The following is a 21,755-nucleotide window of genomic DNA, read 5'->3' as shown; positions in this document are numbered from 1 at the left end:
CACTTTGAGGGAAGGGGCGAATTTATGAGCTTACGCTATATAAATCTTGTATAGCGCAAGACAATATAATTTTGGATTTGCATCCCAAAGGAGATGTGCACTTCAGTCCTGGGCAATCCCCAAGCTGAATCCTTCTGCACACAGCTGATCTCAATGTCACTGTGTCCATTTTCGGCTAGGTGTGTCCCTACCAGTGTTTGTGTGCTGGAGAAGACACAGAGGAACAGGGTGAGGGAGCCCACCCTGCTGGAACGGGCGGGCTGAGTGGGATCCCAGCACACCAAGTGGCACCCCGGAAGGGGGGGTCCAACCCATCACAACATAGTTGAGGCAGAAGGAGTCTCCCAGTTAAAGGGCAAATAATGGTGCTTTATCGTTCCCATCCAATATTACTGAGCTGTGAGGTTTTGTGGCATTAGTAAACCATTAGTTCTCAACTATAGTAAACAAAAAAATAATAATTTTCATGCTTGTCATCTCTGACAAAACCCTTTACTAATAGTTACAAAAAGTTAAAAATTGGATACAGTCACAGGAATGGCAAAAAAGCACTTGAAACTAAATAAGAGTTAATAATAATAATTCTTAGTGATCATCTGTAAACCTCAAAGGGTTTTACAAAAATGGGCAAGTATCATTATCCCTATCATGTAGGTGGGAAGCTGAACCATAGAAAGATTAAGACTGTATTTTCATTATTGTCCACTAATTTTGGGTGCTTCCATTATTGGGCACCCAATTTGGGACACCTAGGGCCTGATTTTTCAGAAAACTCAGAACTCCAGCTAAAATAAATGGGAGCTGTGAATGATCAGCATCTCTCATAATCAGGCCCAAAGTGCCCCAAATTGGACACCCAAAAATTGAAGCACCCCAAATTAGTGGCTAGTTTTGAAAATTTTAGTCTAGGGGACTTGCCTAAGATTACATGAGACGTCTATGGCAGAATCAAGTACAAAACTGATCTCATTGCCTTATGCACTAGACCAGTGGTTCCCAAACTTGTTCTGCCACTTGTGCAGGGAAAGCCCTGGCAGGCCGAGCTGGTTTGTTTAACTGCCGCAGCCGCAGGTTCAGCCGATCGCGGCTTCCATTGGCCTGGAGCAGCAAACCGCGGCCATTGGGAGCCGTGATTGGCCGAACCTGCTGACATGGCAGGTAAACAAACCAGCCCGGCTAACCAGGTGCTTTCCCTGCACAAGCAGCGGAACAAGTTTGGGAACCACTGCACTAGATTATACTGTCTCTGATATCTAGAGATGTTAGTAAATGTTGAAGAAATGGTAAATAAAGTGACTATAAAGGATAGTTTGGGAAATAGTGATTTCCATTTAATAAGGTCCAAATGTTAATTATTGGAGATGTTTTGGATACAAATATAGGTAAACAGTAGGGTGACCATATTTCCCAAAGAGAAAATGGGACAACCCTAAATGCTTTCCCGAGGGCTCCTCCAACATGCTGTTGCCGGTTTCTGGAACCCTGCCACCCCACCCCACCCCATGCCAAAGCTGTTGCCTGGTCACTGGGACCCTGCAGGGCCCCCTCAGGAGGCTATTGTCCGGTCACTGGAACCCTGCGGGGGCCCTGCATGCCAGAACCCTGCTTTCCCTCCCAGCCCCAAGCCTTGCCTCCAACCTGTGGGGGGCTGGCATTTCTGCCTGCACCATCTGCACCACACCCCACTTTTTTGACAAAAGTGGACGTTTGTCCTGTTTCCTCTTGTCAACTGATCAAGTCAGCAAGAGTAAACGGGACAAATGCCTCCTTTTGGGAAAAAAAAGTTGGGACGGCTTAAAGGGACTGTCCCAGCCAAAATGGGACATATAGTCACAGGAAAAACCTATCAGATGCTAATACTGCTTGATGTATCATTAACTCCTGTGGTATCTCCTCCATGACTGCTATAGCAATCATAGGGGACTCAGACAGTTACTGAAGAAACTATACTGTCAATGGCAGAAGGCCACCAGAACTGCACAGAGGAGCAACAGTCCTTGCAGAATTAGTTCCTGGCTCTACAGATCTGGAGGCTCTTTTTCCTGCATGGGGTTAGAAGGCCTCAACTCCCAGCCCTCTGTAAGTCTCCCAAACCTGAATATATGCCTCTCAGGAAACTCTGCAAGGGGACCTTCCTCCTTTAAGTTTTTCCATGGGAGAAAGTGATCTGGCCATAAGAATTTAGATAAAATTAAAGTGGACAAAGCAGCAGGTAGTAATGCAGAGGAGATCAAGGAGCAAAGAGGTGAACAATTATTTCTTAGGTTTCAGAGTAGCAGCCGTGTTAGTCTGTATCTGCAAAAAGAAAAGGAGTACTTGTGGCTCTAAGGTGCCACAAGTACTCCTTTTAATTATTTCTTAGCAAGTCTTTTTGTGAGCTTTTTGGGCAGGGGTTCTAGTGAAGGCTGTGAGAGGCTGGCATCCAAGCCAAGGATTAGGGTGGGTGTTATAATGACATTGTAAATTATCTTTCTGGCTGGATATTTTTAGCTGAGAGTGGGAGATCACACCGCTGGGTTTATATTTGTATTTTTAAGTGGTCATTAAGGGCACCGAGGGCACAGGACTGGAGCTCTTTAATTATTGTGATATAATTGGTATACATTTAAATAAATGAATTACCTATATGAATGTATATAGGTATCAGGTTGCTGGGAAACAGTGACTATAGCTCCATTTGTTACAAGGATAGGCTCTAGGAAGGAGGCTGAATAATTACAGCCATGTATATCTAACATCTATATTAGGATGTTAATATAGGATGTCAAGGTGATATTTATGGATAGATTGAGGGAACATTTGGAAGAATACAGTTTAATAAATATGATTCAACAATGGTTTGAAAAATGTACATCATGTGAAACATGTCTGATTGTTTGTTTGTTTTTTAAACTTTATCAGTTTGCCGTATTTACCTGTGGTATAATGCTATCTAACTACAGCTTCTGAGCCCAGTTCCCTGTTGATCTGTTCCTCAGATAGGTACAGGAATAGTGGAGGAGAAGAGGGGGCTTTATGCCACCTTTTCACTTCCTGCATTCCTGACCCTGCTGGTATATAAATTAGAGCAGACCTGAAGCTGTTCTAATTCACACTCTGCTGCAAAAGCCCCCTTTGGGCAGTGGCAACAGCCAAGGATAGCCTGAATTCAGCCTGCTCCAGCTATGCCCTTTCCCTCACACACCCAGCACACCTCCTACATCATGGTCTGGGAAGAGGGTGACAGAGTTCTACATCAAGCAAGGAACCCCCCCAACACAGAGGATATTCCCCAAGGGTCAGTTCTTCCCACTATACATTTCCTTTATTATGCTGCAGTAGAACGGAGAATTGGACCCCATCAGTCCTTCACTCTGCAGTATCTATCTATAAATCTATGTACAGTATCTGTATTCCTGTCTCTCTATGTATTTATATCCTCCCATCATTGTAGTATCTGAGCACTCTTATACTTGTCAAGATATTTCAGTTTAACTTTCAGATCAATTGTGTACAAATATACATTTTGTGTATATATGCTTATGTGAAAAAACAGCTTCAGAGTGGTTTTAAAGAGTATTTCCAATACTTAAAGCAAATATTTCGAGTTGGTCAGAAAATGTATTTTTTTCTTAGACGGGTTTGATGAAAATGAAGAAAAAAAATGGTGAAATTATCTGCAGAGTTCAACTTAAAAATTTTTTAAATTTTTAACAGGTTTCAGAGTAGCATCCGTGTTAGTCTGTATTCGCAAAAAGAAAAGGAGTACCTGTGGCACCTTAGAGACCAACAAACCCATTAGAGCATAAGCTTTCGTGAGCTATAGCTCACTTCATCGGATGCATTTGGTCCACCAAATGCATCCGATGAAGTGAGCTATAGCTCACGAAAGCTTATGCTTTAATGGGTTTGTTGGTCTCTAAGGTGCCACAGGTACTCCTTTTCTTTTTTTAAATTTTTGGTTGAACATTTTTTGATGAAAACTTGACATTTTCCATAGAAAGCACTTTCTTTTCGTGAAACTTTTTTTAATCAAAACCCCAATTTTTGTTGAAAAACAGGTTTGAAGAAAAATATTCAACGAGCCCTACAAATAATACTTTAACTATATTAAGGAAGTTTGAGGATAGGTTGTATGATGAATGCAAATACCTATACTGGTTAAAAGATATAATACAAAAATTATTTTAAAATACACAAAGTTACTACATTATAAATGAATTTACTGAGAACCAGTTTGTTACTAAAACAAGTAACTTTTCTGATTGTATTTGTTTACAAAGCAAAAAGTACATCTGTCAGTCTGTAAATTTCTCTAATCCTGCTTTACTAGTGTGATGAACTTGAGCTATTTTGCTTTTTCCATCTCTAACTTCTGTGATTATTGAGAAAATTGATCATATAAAAAGTCTCTAATGTAAATATTCAAACATGAAAAAGCTCTTACCAATGTATCTAAAGCTGTAGAAAAAACTATGGTATAATGTATTATTTGAGAACTCTAACATGACCTTCTAATAAAAAATTGTATTGCATTTGTAGAGGGGGGAAGATTTAAGGTTATTGGCTGAATCTTCACTTTGGTATTTCCTGAATGTTGAGGGCTTATTTAAATTCATAGTCCTTAACATAATATTAACTGAAGTTCTTATATATTAATTTCCCTGGTTCATTTTTCTTCTGGAACAAAACAAAACAGGGCAAATCTAGATTTATCAGGTTAGAAAGTTGTAGGATTTTCAGATGAGAAAAAAGCAGAAGGAAAAAGCACACAATGAAAATTAGATATGGTACTGGGAGTGTAGCAGTAGAAGTCGTGGTTACAAACCTAGCAGAGTCCTAATGGTGTTCATGTGGCCGCGTTCTGCATTTATTTTGACTATCAACTTGACAATCAGGGATCCCTCTTTCTTTTACAAAGTCATTATGCAATTATGGTTGGCCTTTGTCTTCCAGAAAACAAGAGATATAGTGGTAGCCATTTTAAGTCAGTATTTACGAGCACTTATCACACTACTGTCTGAGATGCAGCTAGATTAAGTGTTGTATTTCTGATGCCACTGCGTATAATTGTTGGTAAATCCTTGCTTGATAACGAAAACCATTTTCTGTCCTGTTGAATTATCTGTTAGCTTTCAATTTATTAGAAAAATGGAAAGTTTCCACATTTTAAAATTTTAATCAGTTACATTTCATGAGGTACCTAAAGACTCACCATGCTCAACCTGTAGGGCCCAATCCGCACTTTGAGAAACATTGAGCATATGATGAGATCTCCAGAACTTTTCATGACCACAAAGATGATTTTTAAAACTTAAATTTATGTATGTGAGAAACTAATTGATTATGGACCCTCAGAAAGAACTACAGGTAAAGAGAAGAGTATGGATTCTGTGATGAAGTTAATTAGGTTAAGGGAAGTGGACAGGACAGGGTTGTATAGAACAAAACAAGGTACTGTTGGAAGTGAAGGTAATACGAGATCATTATTACAGATAAGGATGGAAAGGCCTGATAGTATCAAGACATTTGAGATAGTGATGAGGCAGGAAAATAATCCTCTGAAGGTTGAAGGATAGAGGCATTGTCGTAAGCAAGGAGAGACTGGTACAAGTTACACTGTAGATGAAATATGAAAGGGGAGAGAGAAAGTTGCTTATGATGAGAACAAGAATAGGGCCATGAGTTGGGTTGGGTAAGATGATAAACTAAGACTGAGGGAGGCAAGGATGGAGAATAAGAAGATGGAGCAAAGGGATTCAATGGCCTCATCAGCCCATGCTCTAAGATCATTTGAAGAGAAAACCAGAGAAGACACCAGTCAGGGAGAGAAAAGGGGTCAGATTTGAGGTGTGAAGACATAAACCACAAAGAGTTTGAGATTAGAGAGCATGAGAAGTCTGAAAGGAGAAATGGGCTCAGAGAAGAGAGTGTAAAACTGAAATTCAATCTTAGCTGTGCCTGCAACACCTCTACCATGACTAAGGTAAGGCACAAATGCTGTTTCATGGGGTATGCAAGGAAACTCCTCAAGGAGGCCAGATTTCATTTTCAGGTTCAGGTTCACATGTATTCTGTCTAATAAAAAAAAATGATTGGGGAAGGAGGGAGTGCTCCAGTCCTGCAGGCTCAGCCGGGGATCTGAGAGTCAAGTTGGGATCTTTCCCTCTAACCCACTGTGACTGGTCATAATGGTTCTACAGGCCAAAATCATTTCTCAGTGACTACTATGCAGCTCCATTTGCCTTCAAAAGGCCTACACAGTAGTAACTGACTAGAGGAACTTGGTAAACAATTCTCTAGATGCACAAGAACCAGGTTCCCGTCTCTGAGCAGTGCTGGCTCTGCTGCACTAATAGATTTAGAATATAGTAAAGCTGTAACTCAAGACCAGCAGCTAGGACCCTGGATAACACAGGGGACAGGTCTGTGAGCATAAAACAACCAATATTTTAGTCTCTTTTCAGAGTAAAACCACACTGCAAGAGCCCAATATTGCAAGCTGTCTCCTGGTTCATGAGCATCAGGGGGATGTGTGGGCTGTACAGTGTGTGAGGCAGTGCAGTGCAGGGCCAGGGATACTTGGGATTGTCCTTGCTCTGCGTGGAATAACTGCTCCTGGACCTGAGCTGTAGCTCACGAAAGCTTATGCTCTAATAAATTTGTTAGTCTCTAAGGTGCCACAAGTCCTCCTTTTCTTTTTGCGAATACAGACTAACACGGCTGCTACTCTGAAACCTGCTCCTGGACCTGTGAGTGAGCCAGACCCACCCCATGGGATCCAGCTGCTGCTGCCACCTCTGGCCACCAGAGGGTCTTTCCTTTTAATTGGATCCAGTTTAGAAGTATAGTCACCGAGACAGTTTCCTGACCGCTGCCATGCCATCCACTTGCCTGTCCCTGCTCTCTGGTTCTCTCTCTCTCTCCAGTCTCCATCCTCCTTCAGGCACCCGGAGTGAGCGTCCTCTCCCCTTCCTCCTTGGCCATCCCTTTCCTCTGGTTGTCCTTCTCTTTCTCCGTTTTCTCTCCTTCCTCTTCACAATCTCCCCTGACCTTCTCACCTGTTCTGTCCCCCCCCCCCAAAACACACACATTTTGCTGCCTTCTCATCTCTTTCCTCCTCTCTCTCTTGCACACTCTCCCCGTCTCTCTCCCTGCTCCCGTTGGTGATTCATACCACGGCTGTGCAGTGCGGCTCCTCGGCGTTGGCTGGGCCCAGCCCACACCATGCTGCAGCTAGATTAGCAAATGAGCTTCGGAGATGGGATGCTCTGGACAGATGGAAGCGTCTGACAAGCAGCATCTCCCTCCCTCAGGGGGCGGACGGTGCGGGAGCTCGGCCCCCCCCCCCCCCCAGCAATCGTTTCTCTGCCCCCTCTTCCCCTTGGTGTGCTGGTTGTGACTATGTGTGTATGGAGGGGACTGCACTGTCCAAGTTCTGACCTCCGGCCACTTGCCCCGCCCCGTGTCACTTGTTCTTCAGTGCCTCTCTCTTTTCTTTTCCCCCGCTCCGCATCCCTCCTGGCCTCTGCCTCTCTCCCCTTCCTCCCGCGCCTCTTAGCCCCACGTGAACTGAGCTCGTCAGGATGTTCTCAGTGTCACGGCTCGCTCCATATTTGCTCCTGATGCGTGGCGTCTTGGCCTCTCCGGCCAGCTGCCCTGCTCCCCTCCCTGTCTCTGTCCCTCTCTGACGGCCTCAAAATGGCCCCGTCCCTGGGAGCTCTCCCTCTCCATTGCTCCCTTTGTCTTCTGCTGGGAACGCCAATTGCTCCTTCCGGCGCTCATCACCTCCTCGCCCGCTTCCCGCCCTCCCCCGGTCCCAGGGCCAGGCAGCCTCTCCCGCCCGCCTGCCAGCGGGTGGGTGTGTGCGCACGGCGAGTCCAGCATCGTGCGGGCTCCCCTGCTCCCGCTTCCCTGCCTCCCGCAGCCGCGGCGCGGGCTCAGCCAATGGGCAGCCCCGCGCTCGGGACCGGAGCTGGTTACCCAATCTCAGCCCTCCTCCTGCGCCGCCTCCTCCGAAGATCCGTTCGCGTCCAAGCCTGGAAGAGCGAGCGAGGGGGGCGGGGGAGAGAGGAGCGAGGGAAAGAGACAGGGACGCGGAGGGCGAGGAGGCAGCGCTGTGGCAGGCGGGCTGTGGCTGGTTAGAGCATCCTGCTCGGAGAGCCTGGCCCGGGGCATCTCCTGCCTGCCTCCCTCCCTGCCTCTTCTCCGGGCTGTCTGTCCGGGGCGGGTAAGGCGCGCTCACCCCGGACCATGCCCCTCCGCCGGCACAGGCTGGGCCACACTGGACATTCACCATAACTAGAGCTCCCCCACCCCACCTTCGCCCACTTCCCTCCTCCTCCTCCCTGCTGCGGCTGCTGCCTCTTCCGCGGGGACCTGCTAGAGTGATGGGCTGCATAGGATCCAGGACTGTAGGTAAGAAGCCGGGGGGGGGTGGGGGGTGGGGAAGGAGGCTCCAGGGAGCTGCCGCTGCTCAGCTCTCCGGCTGCCCTTCCCTTTGCATGTAGCGATCCTTCTGTGTCTGAAGGGGGATGGACAGGTAAAGGGCTTTTCTCCCCCAGTCTCTCTCCCTCTCCCTCTATCCCTGCCCCCAGTCTCTCAACGCCATTGGGTGTGCACGGTGCTTTGCAGCTCCCTGTTCTTTGCTGGGCACCGTGCTTTCCCTGCTGCGGGGCGAGCCCCCGCGGTGCGGCTCGGGATCTCGAGGTGCGGGTATGCTCCTGAGAGGAGGGAGGGCTCTGAGACCTGGATTAGGGGCCAGCCGCACCTTCTCCTCCGAATGGGCGGGTTATTGTTATGATCGGACTATCCATATCACTGCAGTGAGAGCTGCACATCTTCCCCCCCCCCCCCGCCCCTCTGCTACCCACGCCTCATTGGAGAATAACAACACCCAGAGAGTCCCTCCCACCGCACCGAGGCATGCCAAAGCACCCCCTTCTGCTGTGCACCCACTTCGCAGCTTCTGTGCCAACCCCCATCCTGCCAAGGGACCCCCCCTCACTAAATGCATGCTTAGGCACATCGCCTCAGAATAACACAATCCTCACAGGACCTGAAGAAGAGCTCTGTCTAGCTCAAATGCTGGTCTTTTTCAACAACAGAAGGGGGTCTATTAACAGATACCACCTCACCCACCTTGTCTCTCACAGGTCACCTGGGACACTATCCACCCATCTACCTCTCCAGCCCACACTCTCACACAACACCCCCCAAGGGGTATATGTTACACACCCACCTCATCCAGCTCACCAGTATCTCCCACCCCAAGACCTTTCCCAAACTACACAAACCCTGTACAACCCCCTGAGAACAGAACCAATCAACCAGGGCTGTGGGGGGCATTGAACCACTTCCCCCAAAAAGCACACCCAGGGAAGACTTTTCAAAAGATGTGTTCCTCTCCTGTGACACCTATGCCTGATCGGAGGATGAGAAACCCAGTTTTCCCCTGCTGCTGAGCACCTCACCCTCCTCTACACATCAAGAGAACACTCCTGGAAACATCTTCTCACTGTGTCACCAATGTACCCTCAGAGTAACAAGTGTACACCATTACCGAAAGGTTTCTACCCCACATCCACCCTTCCTGTCCCACCACATCCACCAAGAAGGTACTCTCCTCTCTAACACCTCACAACATCAGAGAACACCAAACACTTTCTAGGATATTCTTACCCCGCATGATGGCACCTGGACCCTTTCCCTGTAGCAAGTCAGCCACACTGCCTTCCCTACCCCTCATCCGCCCAGGCTGAGAGAGCACTGTGCCAAGGACATTATTTATCTATCCTGCCATGTCGCCATATCAGTGTGGTCTCTGAACTAAACATATCTGATCCCCTTTTGCCTCCCATTTTGCCCCCCCATCAGAAAATAAACATCTTCAGTGACACCCACTCCCAGTTGGCTAGAACTGTACTGAGCGGCTCATCTTTACCCACACATTTTTTTTTTAAACATAGGACTACGTTTTTATGACTGGAGGCCTGAATTCTGTATTGCAAAAAGTCTGTGTAACTGGTAACCTGCATTTGCAGGTAACAATGTGTGGACATGGTCGTTTAGGTGATTAAATGTCCATCTGGCCACCTGTTGATGATAACGGCAATTTGCATGTACAAGTGCACCTATACCATAACTTTTAAAAATATGGTCCATAATATCCCAAGGTGTTATTGGACCTGTTGTAATAAACTGGCTTTGTATATGTATGAGGGGCATTGCCCCATAGTTGCTGGGCCCACAAAGAAAATAAGAGATTTACTAATAGAGTCAGCTGAAGGAATTTGCCTTTAGCTTATATGATAGAGACCTGTGTTTTGGGAGCTATAGAACAGAACCGTGTGTGTGTGTGTGTGTGTGTGTGTGTGAGAGAGAGATCTGCCTAGTAATTGTGTCTGATGCCTATCACCTTTACCCACTGTTCCCAGCTCTGGCTCACCAGTGACCATATCTCTCTGGAGTGCTAGGTCAGGGAGCTAAAGACTGCACAGAGGTGGTGGGAAAAGTGGGGAAGTTTGTCTGGAGGAATTCTGCTGGGAGTGGTGAATCTGTGTTATCCAATCTTATAGGCTCCCATTATGAGGCTTCCTCAGGACTGTGAAGGTGGTCTGTGTAGGAAATTAATGCCTTTACATACCAGGTCAGACAGGTATAGGCCTCTGAGCTCCATGGTGATGAACTTAGCTCATGACATGACAAAAAAAACTAGAACTATATAAAATTGGCCCGGCATACATTAAATGGATTAAAAGCTGGCTAACAGTTAGGACTCAAATGTGAACAAGGAATCATCAGAGTGTGTGTGTGTGTGTTTCTAGTGAGGTCCCGCTGGGATTAATTCTCAGTTCTACACTATTTAACATTTTTATCAATGACCTGGAAGAAAACATAGAAAACCATCACAGAAAAAGTTTGCAGATGACACAAAAATTGGGGAAGTGGTACTGGCTCATTTGGTATGCTGCCTGCAAGCAAACAATATGCGTTTTGATATGGCTAAATGTAAATGTATACATTGAAGAACAAAATATGTAGACCATAGTTTCAGGACTCTAATTTGGGAAGCATTGACTCTGAAAATGATTTGGGGGTCCTGTGGGATAATCAGCTAACATGGTCAAAAGAGCTAGTGCAATCCTGGAGTGCATAAACAGGGGAATCTCAAGTAGGAGTAGAGATGTTATATTTGCTCTGTATTTGGCACTGAAGTGACTGTTGCTGGACTATTGTGTGCAGTTCTGGTGTCCACAATTCAAGAAGAATGTTGATAAATTGTAGAGGGTTGAGAGTAGAGCCACGAGAATGATTAAAGGATTGGACAACATCCCTTCAAGTGACAGATTCAAGGAGCTCAATCTATTTAGCTTAACAAAGGGAAGATTAAGGGATGAATTGATTACCATCTACAAGTGTATATATATATATATGGGGAATAAATATTTGATAATGGGCTCTTCAATCTAGTATAGAAAGATATAACATGATCCAGTGGTTGGAAGTTGAAACTAGAAATATTCAGACTGGAAAAAAGGTGTACATTTTTAAAAGTGAGAGCAATTATCCAGTGGAACAATTTAACAAGAGTGATGGTGGGTTCTCCATCACTTAGAATTTTTAAATCAGGATTGAATTGTTTGTCTAAAAGATCTCCCCTAGGAATTTTTTCAGGGAAGTTCTATGACCTATGTTATACCAGAGGTCAGACTAGATGATCTCAGTGATCCCTTCTGGCCTTGGAATCTATGAATCTTGCTGCCCTGTTTCTTGCAGAATTGATTTAATATGGGGTCTACATGTTCCATCACTCAGATCAAATGGTTGTGGGGCTAGAAATGGGGGGAGCAATGATACTATACTGGTTGTATCTCTGAATCGGAATAGTTTTCAACTCAGCACTTTGGATTATGGAAGTTATGATAGAAAAGACCTAATAAATCACATTTAGTCCCTCATACACCACTGCTGGATTTTTCCTTAGGATTGCTCTAGGGCTTTGTCCATTCCAATGTTAAGAAATCCAAGTGGTTTCTCCCACATCATTATTTCTTACCATAGCACCTAAGAGCCTTAGTCATGGATCAAGAGCCCCATTGTGCTAGGTGCTGTACAATTCCTGAATTTAAAAAAAAAACAGTTCCATTCAGGGTGGATTTGATTTAAATCAAATCGATTTAAATCATGAGTTAAATCACTAGTCAGGAAGACTCAAATCATGGATTTCTACATAAAAGTGCATTCTTGTTGATTGTTATAACCTTAATACATATTCTTCACAACCCAGAGATGTGTACCGTCTAAAAATGAAACTTACACTATACATTTTAAAAGTGATTTATTTTGAAAACTTTTCAAATTAATTTTACAGAGATATCAGAAAATGAATGATTGTTTGGTTATTTCATTTACCAAAAGGTAAGTGAAGCAGATATTTATGAAGTCATTGGGAGGTGAACTATCTCCCATTCAACAGGTTAATCATTAGTATTTGGAGGATTTTCTTGCCATGCTGTATTAGGAGAACATCACCAGACTGACATTTAAATTATTTTATTTAACTAAAACAACAACATTATGTATTCTGGATTTTTTTCTTCAAACAGCAAACATATAATATTTTAACTGTGGCAAATTGCCGGTACGATTATGATGAGTCCTGCGCTTCCTCTTCTGGGGGGGGGAGGGGCGGGAGAGGGGGTTCAGGGCACAGTTTCCTGCCCCTGAATTAGGTATTTACTATCCCACTAGTAACCCAGAGAAGGGTAGTGGAGAGGGAGGGACCCGGGCTCACTCTCTAGTCCGGGTCCCAGCCCAAGGGCCCTAGGGATAGTGGTAAACCACTTGAACTAGTGCTTCCTTCCCCTGGGCTTCTTCCCTCTCCTGCTTTTCAGCTTGTGGGGCTTCCTTCCCCCCCCACAAGCCAGGTGTCTCTTTACCTAGGGTCTTGGTCTTCTAGCCAGCCACGGCACTTCTCCAAACTGGTCTCTGCTCCAACTCCTTCAAACTGCTCTCCTCTCCAACTCCAAACCACTCTGCTCCAACTCCTTTCCCTGGCTAATTGAAGCAGGGTTTTTTTTTTTATCAGGTGACTAGTTTCAGGTGCTCTGATTGGCTTCAGGTACTTTTAATTAATCTACAGAAACCTTTCTTCCCTCTACAGGGAATAAGGCTTCTCCTCATCCTGGGACTTACATATCTCTCCTATATCATTATATTGCTGCCTGGGATTGTGGGGTAGAAATTTACAGTGCCATGAACACGTTACCCCTGTGGTTTTGGCCCGGGTTAGTTGGTTTTGCCCCACCAGCTTCCCCAAGACCAATGTGACAGCACTCCCGGAATCTACTAATGCTATGGTCACAATACCATTCATCTTTACTGACCTTGTATACCCATGTGAGGTCATTGTGACCCCTATCAGGCCGATTAGGCCACATTGTTCCCCAGGATCCCCCAGATTACACTGCATAGGCTCTTCCACGTTGGGGCATTGAGCTGCTATATGCCCAATTCCCCACATTCGTAACACCGACCCCTTATCTGGGTTGCTACCCTCTGCCTCGGGCTATTTGGTTGCCCCCCCCAGCCCTCTATTCCCAAACCCTCAGGTCCCATCAGGTCAAACCATTGCGATCGCGGTGTCTTGTCCTCTGTATACTGCCATTCATGAAACCTCTGGGCTCACAACGCTGTGGTTACTCCGGATCTGGCCAGGATCTCTGCCTTCATCTGGGGGTAATCCTTCGCAGTCTCTGCAGCCATATTGTAGTAGACCTTCTGGGCCTCTCCACACAGGAACAGGGTGACCACTGATCTCGGGGCCAGGCCTCCCGCAGGGCTGTTCTCTCAAATGCCAGGAGGTACGCCTCTACATCATCCTCCCATGTCACTTTTTGTAGGCAGTGGCTGGCCCATATAGTCCAGGCTCCGTCACAATTGTGGTTCTGCTCCATAAGGGCCTTCATCTGGTTTGCCAGCTCCTGTAGCAGAGCTCGGTCCTGGGCAGCCTGATTCATCAACAGCTGATTAATCTCCTGCTGTACCCGAGTCACCTCCTGTTGGGCAGTTGCTTTAATTTGGGTAGCCTCCTGCTGAGCCACAGTGGCTTGTATTGGAGCCTTGACCATGTCGTCCATCTTGGGAATGGGATGGTTTTGGTTAACCCTGGTTTAAGTCCCCAGTGTGGAGATCCCACTGCTAATACCACATGTGGCAAATTGCCGGTACAATTATGATGGGTCCCGCTCTTCCTCTTCTTGGGGGGGTTCAGGGCACAGTTTCCTGCCCCTGAACCAGGGTATTTACTGTCCCACTAGTAACCCAGAGAAGGATAGTGGAGAGGGAGGGACCCGGGCCCACCCTCTACTCTGGATCACAGCCCACGGGCCCTCGGGATAGTGGTAAACCACTTGAACTAGTGCTTCCTTCCCCTGGGCTACTTCCCTCTCCTGCTCTTTAGCTTGTGGGGCTTCCTGCCCTCTCTCTGCACAAGCCAGGTGTGCGGGGGGGGGGGGGGGAAGGTTATCAGGTGACTAGCTTCAGGTGCTCTAATTGGCTTCAGGTGCTTTTAATTAATCTATAGAAACCTTTCTTCCCTCTACAGGGAATAAGGCTTCTCCTCATCCTGGGACTTGCATATCTCTCCTCTATCACTCTCCTGCTGCCTTCTGGCCATGCTGTATCACATAACAAAACAAACATGAATTTTTTAATTTAGTTAAACATTCAATTTTTTTAAAATCAGGTTTGTTTTTATTAAAATTGTTTTTAACTAAAATAGTTTAATTTTTTTTTTTAAATATTTCATTTGACAGACTGTCAGCCAGGTCAACATGAGAAACTTAAAATATTGGCTTCTGCAGCTAACTCAGTCGTCTTCACCTTCATTTTCCTGTTTGTTCTGAATCTGGAAAAGAGAAACCACGATTTCTCAATTTGGAATGAATTAGTCCAAAGGAAGAAAAATATTCTTTCTACACCGGCAGAAGAAGCTACTGCTCTTAAAAGAGATATTATCACTTCAACAGTCTCTGAATCCAAGTGCTTAAATGGCTTCCACCAGTTCACTGGTGTGACTTTCTTTAAAACATCATCAGCAAGCATATATTTCTTGTATGGTTCACCCTTAGCTCTGAAGTTTATTATAGTTGGCATTATGGAGGGATGATTGCTAGATGGCCATGTCATAACTGCTGAAGAGGAGGAGTTGGCTAAGATTTGACCCTGATACAGAGTATTGAGAATATTTGTAAGGAAATGAGCTGGGTATAGTGCTTGTCCCATTTGTTTGTTTTTTTAAATGCTTGTAATGTAACTCTGTCATTGCATATTTCTCTTTTTAAGATCTCACTCAGTTCCTTCCAAATTTCAACAGCATCAGCAATAAAACAGCTGTTTCCCTGCATTTTGTTCAAGGCTACAGCAATAGGCTTCAGGATACTCAGCATGTGTTCAACATTTCTCTTAAGCCCAATATTGAGAACTTTGGCTGTGACAGTGCCATCTATTTTTTAATGATTTTGTTCACAAACTGTCATCAGATTACGCCAGTTCTTGATATAGTGCTCAAAACAGTTCACTGCTGAGTTCCATCGCACGTCTTGTGGGAGACTTAGCTTGGCTCCTCCCACTGTTTTTTTTCCAGAGCAGCTGCTGCAAAGCGGTTGTTACAGAAGAATTTAGCAATTTCAACATTAGCCTTTATTTATGGAACACTGAAGTCTTTGGCTAGGAAGTGCATCAAATGAGCATTGCAACCATATGTTGTTAGCTTGTGACTCTCTTCTAAATAATTTCTTCTCATCTTGGATACATTTGCAGTATTGTCTGTGACCAAACTGCATAATACACATTTGAATCCCCCCCCCCCCCAGTTTGTTATAGCTTTTACTGCTACTTCTTATAAGTGTTCTGCTCTGTGTGCATTTCCTGATGTATCAAGTATTTCTGTAAGGAAGACATTCCCTTCTTCTTTTGTCACACAAGCACATACAACAGGATCATTGTGGACATTGCTCCATCCATTAAGACTCAGGTTAACAATTTTGCCCTCTAGACCTTTTGCACACTGTTCAATTTCTTTCATATACATTAGCCAGCAATTTGACTTCAACATCTGCTCTGTTGGGTGGACTCTATCCTGGTCTTAATGACTGAACCACGTTATTGAAGTGTGAGTTCTCAATGATACGGAAAGGAGAGTTTGTTGCATAAACAAACCAGGCAATTTTTTTCATCAATTACCACTTTTTGTAATCTGCTAGTTCATATCACAAATTTATCTATGGTTTTTTCTGGATGATGGAGATTTTTTTTTTTTTTGCTACAGGTGATATATGGTGGCTATGTGACATACATGATATGACTGAAACACTATCATTGGCAGATAACTCTGAAACTATAGAAAATGATAGTGATCTTGAAGGTGGATAGTCTTCAGAATCCTGTATGTTGAGGATGGATTCTCCTAAACAAAATAAATCAATGCAGTTATTTAATTACTACCACCATACTGCTCATTTAGTATTACTCATTGCATTCACTGACACTCAGTACTACTTTAAAGTTGAAATTGTAGAAGGATGATCTGCCTATTTCAATTTTTTTTTTTTTTAAATAATCACAACTGCATCTAAAATGCTAGTACCATAGAGCAGGGGTTCCCAAACTTGATTCGAGGCTTGTTCAGGGTAACTGGCAGGCTGCGAGACACTTTGTTTACCTGAGCATCTGCAGGTACGGCCGCTCGTAGCTCCCAGTGGCTGTGGTTTGCCGCTGCAGGAACTGGCACGGGCTGGGCACCACTTCCTGCAGCTCCCATTGGCCCGGGACGGCAAACCGCGGCCACTGGAAGCTGCGAACGCCATACCTGCGGACGCTCAGATAAACAAAGTGTCTCACAGCCTGCCAGGGACTTACCCTGAACAAGCCGAGAACCAAGTTTAGGAACCCCTACCATAGAATTACTATATTTTTTGCTCAAACATGAGAATTCAAGAATAGTCCAGAAGGAAGACAGGCAGTCCTTAAGAAAGAAGTATGAAGTAAAAAAAAGTTTACCAACCTGAAGATACTGCATGTTCAGACATGTTCCTTTCATCATCATCTTCAACACAGCTTCCTCTTGAGAAGGAACATTTTTCATGATGTTGTTTCTTTCTTGCACTGTTTGCATTTTGCACGCATGCCTGTCTTACCCACAGGTAGAGGAACTTCATTAAAATATTCCCAAACTGGGTCTCTCTTACGGCCTGCTGCCATTATAGGTTTTCCCTTCTAGTGAGAGAATGATATAGTAGATCTCAAATCAATGAAGGCTACACTCAAAGACCTCAAGACTTCTGGAATATGCTGCTCAAACAGTTTCACTCTTGTTTCTACTGCCTCTCCCTCCCTTCTCACCATTTATCTCCAAGCTGCTTCTCCTTGTCCAGATCTTCCCCCCTACCCCCCAACAATCTTCTATTCACTGATTTTTTTAAAAAAATCTTTGTACTTTTAGAGAGAGGTAAGGGATTGACTCTGTCTACACAAATTTGCAGAGGGACAGTAGGATTGAGGTCTGTTAGTTCTCACCTTGATATATTTTTTATTCATTTAAAAAATTTTTGCTGTTAACAAGTATGTTATCTCTGGAGACACAAATCCACATTTTGAGAACTGCAAAACTCAGCATCTCTGATGGTATCTTCTAGACTGAGCACTGAGTCCCATTGGGTAGATAGAAAGATTAACCTAAATAATCTATACAGAAGCCCCTGGAACCCCATAAGATTGAGTCCCTAATCCATGAACTATTGGAACTCATTTACAAACCTTTTCTTAAACATTACACAAATATATTGTCTCATACGATAGAATTAGAATTTATAATCCCTATTCCATGATGAGATATCTTTGAGCTACAATGTGTCTTCACTAAAACTATCTTTATATAGGTTTTTCCTCAAAAAGCATTTTATCAAAATCCAAATTAAATTTTTTTTTAAATCATTGATATTTATCCACCCTGGTTCCTGTCCTAGTAGGTTTACAATCTCCCTTGTGGAGAATATTCCACCATCTATTAGATCTCACCGTTAGTAAATATTTGCTGATATGCAGCCTGAAATATTCCTTTATTGAATTTCATTTCATGACTCCTAGTTATATCCCCTTGCCCCAATTTATTACTCTCAGGAAAGATCTTTGAAAATCCCCTTGGTGGGCCACCTGCCTCAGTAGCCAGGTACCTCTGAGCTGACTAAGCCACCTCTTCACTGCTTTTTGAATTCCTTGGTGGTCTGAGGGTATCAGCCATAATACTGAGGACAACTTCTATGAATGAGGGGAAAGCAGTGAACATGCTATTCCTTGACTTTAGCAAAGCTATTGATACGGTCTCCCACAGTATTCTTGCCAGCAAGTTAAAATGGTATGGGCTGGATGAATGGACTATAAGATGGATAAAAAGCTGGCTAGATTTTTGGGCTCAACAGATAGTGATCAATGGCTCCATGTCTAGTTGGCAGCCGGTATCAAGCAGAGTGCCCCAAGGGTTGGTCCTAGGGCAGGTTTTGTTCAATATCTTCATTAATGATCTGGAGGATGGCATGGATTGCACCCTCAGCAAGTTTGCAGATGACACTAAACTGGGAGGAGTTGTAGATATGCTGGAAGGTAGGGATAGGATACAGAGGGACTTAGACAAATTAGAGGATTGGGCCAAAAGAAATTTGAGGAGGTTCAACAAGGACAAGTGCAGAGTCCTGCAATTAGGACAGAAGAATCCCATGCACCGCTACAGACTAGGGACCAAGTGGCTAGGCGGCAGTTCTGCAGAAAAGGACCTAGGGGTTATAGTGGATGAGAAGCTGGATATGAGTCAACTGTGTGCCCTTGTTGCCAAGGAAGCTAACAGCATTTTGGGCTGTATAACTAGGAGCATTGCCAGCAGATAAAGGGACGTGATCATTCCCCTCTATTCGGCATTGGTGAGGCCTCATCTGGAGTACTGTGTCCAGTTTTGGGCCCCACACTACAAGGAGGATGTGGAAAAATTGGAAAGAGTTCAGCAAAGGGTAACAAAAATGATTAGGGGGCTGGAGCACATGATTTATGAAGAGAGGCTGAGGGAACTGTGATTTAGTCTGCAGAAAAGAAGAATGAGGGGGGATTTGATAGCTGGTTTCAACTACCTGAAAGGGGGTTCCAAAGAGGATGGATCTAGATTGTTCTTAATGGTACTAGATGATAGAACGAGGAGTAATGGTTTCAAGTTGCAGTGGGGGAGGTTTAGGTTGGATATTAGGAAAAGCTTTTTCACTAGGAGGGTGGTGAAGCACTGGAATGGGATGCCTAGGGAAATGGAAGGTGATGGAATCTCCTTCCTTAGAGGTTTTTAAGGTCAGGCTTGACAAAGCCCTGGCTGGGATGATTTAGTTGGGGATTGGTCCTGCTTTGAGTGGAGCGTTGGACTAGATGACCTCCTGAGGTCCCTTCCAACCCTGATATTCTATGATCAGGGTGTCTTTCTCCAGACCATCTTAGTGCATTAGGGCTTGTCTACATGGGGAAAAAGCCAACACGAGCCGGTGCACAGCAGCTCCTCTACACTAACTGCCTATGTGGACACGCTTACTGACCATGGAGAGTAACCTTGTGTACATTAGTTTAATGCTCTTTGGAAGTATACTAAGTCAAACTGCCTGATACCTTAAGTGTGCTATGTCTACACAGGGATAAAAAAGCCTTGGCAGGCCTGGGTCAGCTGACTCAAGCTCATGGGACTCAGGCTTTGAGGCTGAAAAATTGTTTTGTAGATGTTTGGGCCTGGGTTGGAGTCCAAGCTCTGGACCCCTGTGAGGGAGAAGGTCCTAGAGCCCGGGCATCTACAAAGCAATTTAGCCCCATAGCCCAAGGCCCCTAGTCCAAGTCAGCTGACCTGAGCCAGCTGTAGGTCTTTTATCCTGTGTAGATATACCCTTAGTGCTCAGTAAGAATGTCCAAATAGGAAGTTAGTGCGGAGTAACTAGTGCACTTTAAATTCACACCCTAGCTTACTGCACACTAACTTGCTATGTAGAAAAGCCCTTAGTCTGGTAACACTAGCACATTGTTTTTAAACTTTGAACAAAAGATTAAGTTGACTTATTGGATGTGAAAGCTGGCACATTTACAGCATTGGGAACTGAAGATCTGTGCTGATCTGGTACCTCATGGACAGTGGCTGTGCCGGTGTGATGACTTATTGTGGCTGACATCAGGGACCCAGAACAGAAAGCCAACTTAAGCTAAAGTGCTAGGTTCCATAGGAGGGGCTGTAACAGATTCAGATGCTGTATGGAATTGGTTGTAATGGTAGGACACAACACACATGGACCACAGAGTGTCTCCCAGACTGCTGCCAGCCAGCTGCAAGAGATTTCAGTTTTTTAAAATGAAAACATGGAGTCTGGAGCACAGTTATGTACCAACTTCAAGAAAAACAAGATTATTATGCAGCTGCATAATCACATTGTACAAGGAACCCTGTACTGGATCTATAGTACAGACAATGAAAGAAGTTAGTTGCCTTGATTATAGATGTGGCAGAGCATTTTCCTGCGGAACTTTTCAGTGTGTTCATCCAGGCTCCCGCTTCTGTGAAGCGGACTTGTTGGTGGTCAGTTTTCCAGCTTCTTCATGTCAGAGACCATGATGTGGATAGTCAGGCCTGCTGGTTGGAGTAGGAGTCAGTCACCAGGAATAGGAGCCCAAGGTCAGAGCAGAAGTCGAAGCCAGGAATCAGAACCATGGATCAGAACTGGGTTACCTGGAATAAGCCCAAGTGAGAGCAGGGCTGGAAAGAAGGCAGGAGCTATCACAGCTGTGGGTGAATGCTTTGAACAGCCACCAAACTTCTGCTGCTGGGCTTAACAGCTGGTCTGATGACTCTTTCCACCAATCTGGCAGTGTAGCCAAACAGGCCAGCTGTGCTGGTTAGGGTGCCCAGAGATTGGCTCTGCGGCAGGCCCTGATTCCTGACAGTTCACTAGGAAGTCAGTTCAGTCATGTTAAAGCCAATCTCTCTTGAGCCAGTTGGACCACCCTCCTTGTTGAAGGTGAAGATTTCTCAATTACTCTGCATGATGTGTTTTGTAAAAACTAATGGCAATGCAATCTCCCATTGACTGAGGTGTATAACCAATCTCTTCTGGGTGGAAGGTGAGGTGCCATCCTGGCTGAAGCATGCTGAGTGGTTCTTTCCAGTTATTACACAGAGTGACATGTTCCCTTTCCCTAGAGAGAGTGATTGAGCAGTTTCATGACTGAGCAGCTCAGTAAGAATATAAATGAAATGGGATTTTATGACACTGTAACCAGACGCAGACTCACCGGCAGTGCCTCCTGCTGGTCATCTCAGGGAATTAGCATTCCAGCCTCTGAAGCGCCCCCTTCAGGCCGGTGTCTTGCCTTGCTGCTGGCTCCCATGTCCCTCCCAAGACCCCAGTGCCCCTTTCACTGGGTGCTGCCCCCTGGCAGAACCCCCACAGTTCTGGGTCTCCCCCTCCCAGGGGAACCCCCACCCATTATCCCCACCTCACCTCAGTCTCTTAAGCTACTGCCAGTCACCAACTAGCCCCTGTTCCCTGGGGCAGACTGCAATATAAGCCACTCATCACAGGCAAGGAGGTTTGGACCTGCTACCTCTGCCACCTGTGGCAGCCCCTGCAACCCCTGTACCTAACAGGCCTTCCCAGGCCTGCAGCCTGGGGCTTTCCTAGGCCCAAGCTCACCGGCTCCCTTGGCCT

General features: G+C 45.1%; 1 protein-coding gene across 3 annotated transcripts in view; it reads left to right on the top strand.

Annotated features, from left to right (window-relative positions):
* The first annotated feature begins 7,874 nt into the window (after positions 1-7,874).
* The window catches only part of FAM131B (family with sequence similarity 131 member B), a 76,211-nt gene continuing 62,330 nt past the window's right edge, over positions 7,875-21,755 (top strand). For 2 of the 3 annotated variants that reach the window (XM_038388007.2, XM_038388006.2), the window contains exon 1: positions 7,880-8,397. In XM_038388007.2, coding sequence (XP_038243935.1) covers positions 8,370-8,397 — 28 coding nt within the window. In that variant the 5' untranslated portion in view covers positions 7,880-8,369. Of the gene's footprint in view, positions 8,398-21,755 lie in introns of all 3 variants that reach the window. The other variant, XM_038388008.2, reaches the window with a different exon arrangement.

The sequence above is a fragment of the Dermochelys coriacea genome, chromosome 1, assembly GCF_009764565.3.
Source record: "Dermochelys coriacea isolate rDerCor1 chromosome 1, rDerCor1.pri.v4, whole genome shotgun sequence".
Lineage (NCBI taxonomy): Eukaryota > Metazoa > Chordata > Testudines > Dermochelyidae > Dermochelys > Dermochelys coriacea.
This window is presented reverse-complemented; position numbering and strand designations above follow the sequence as displayed.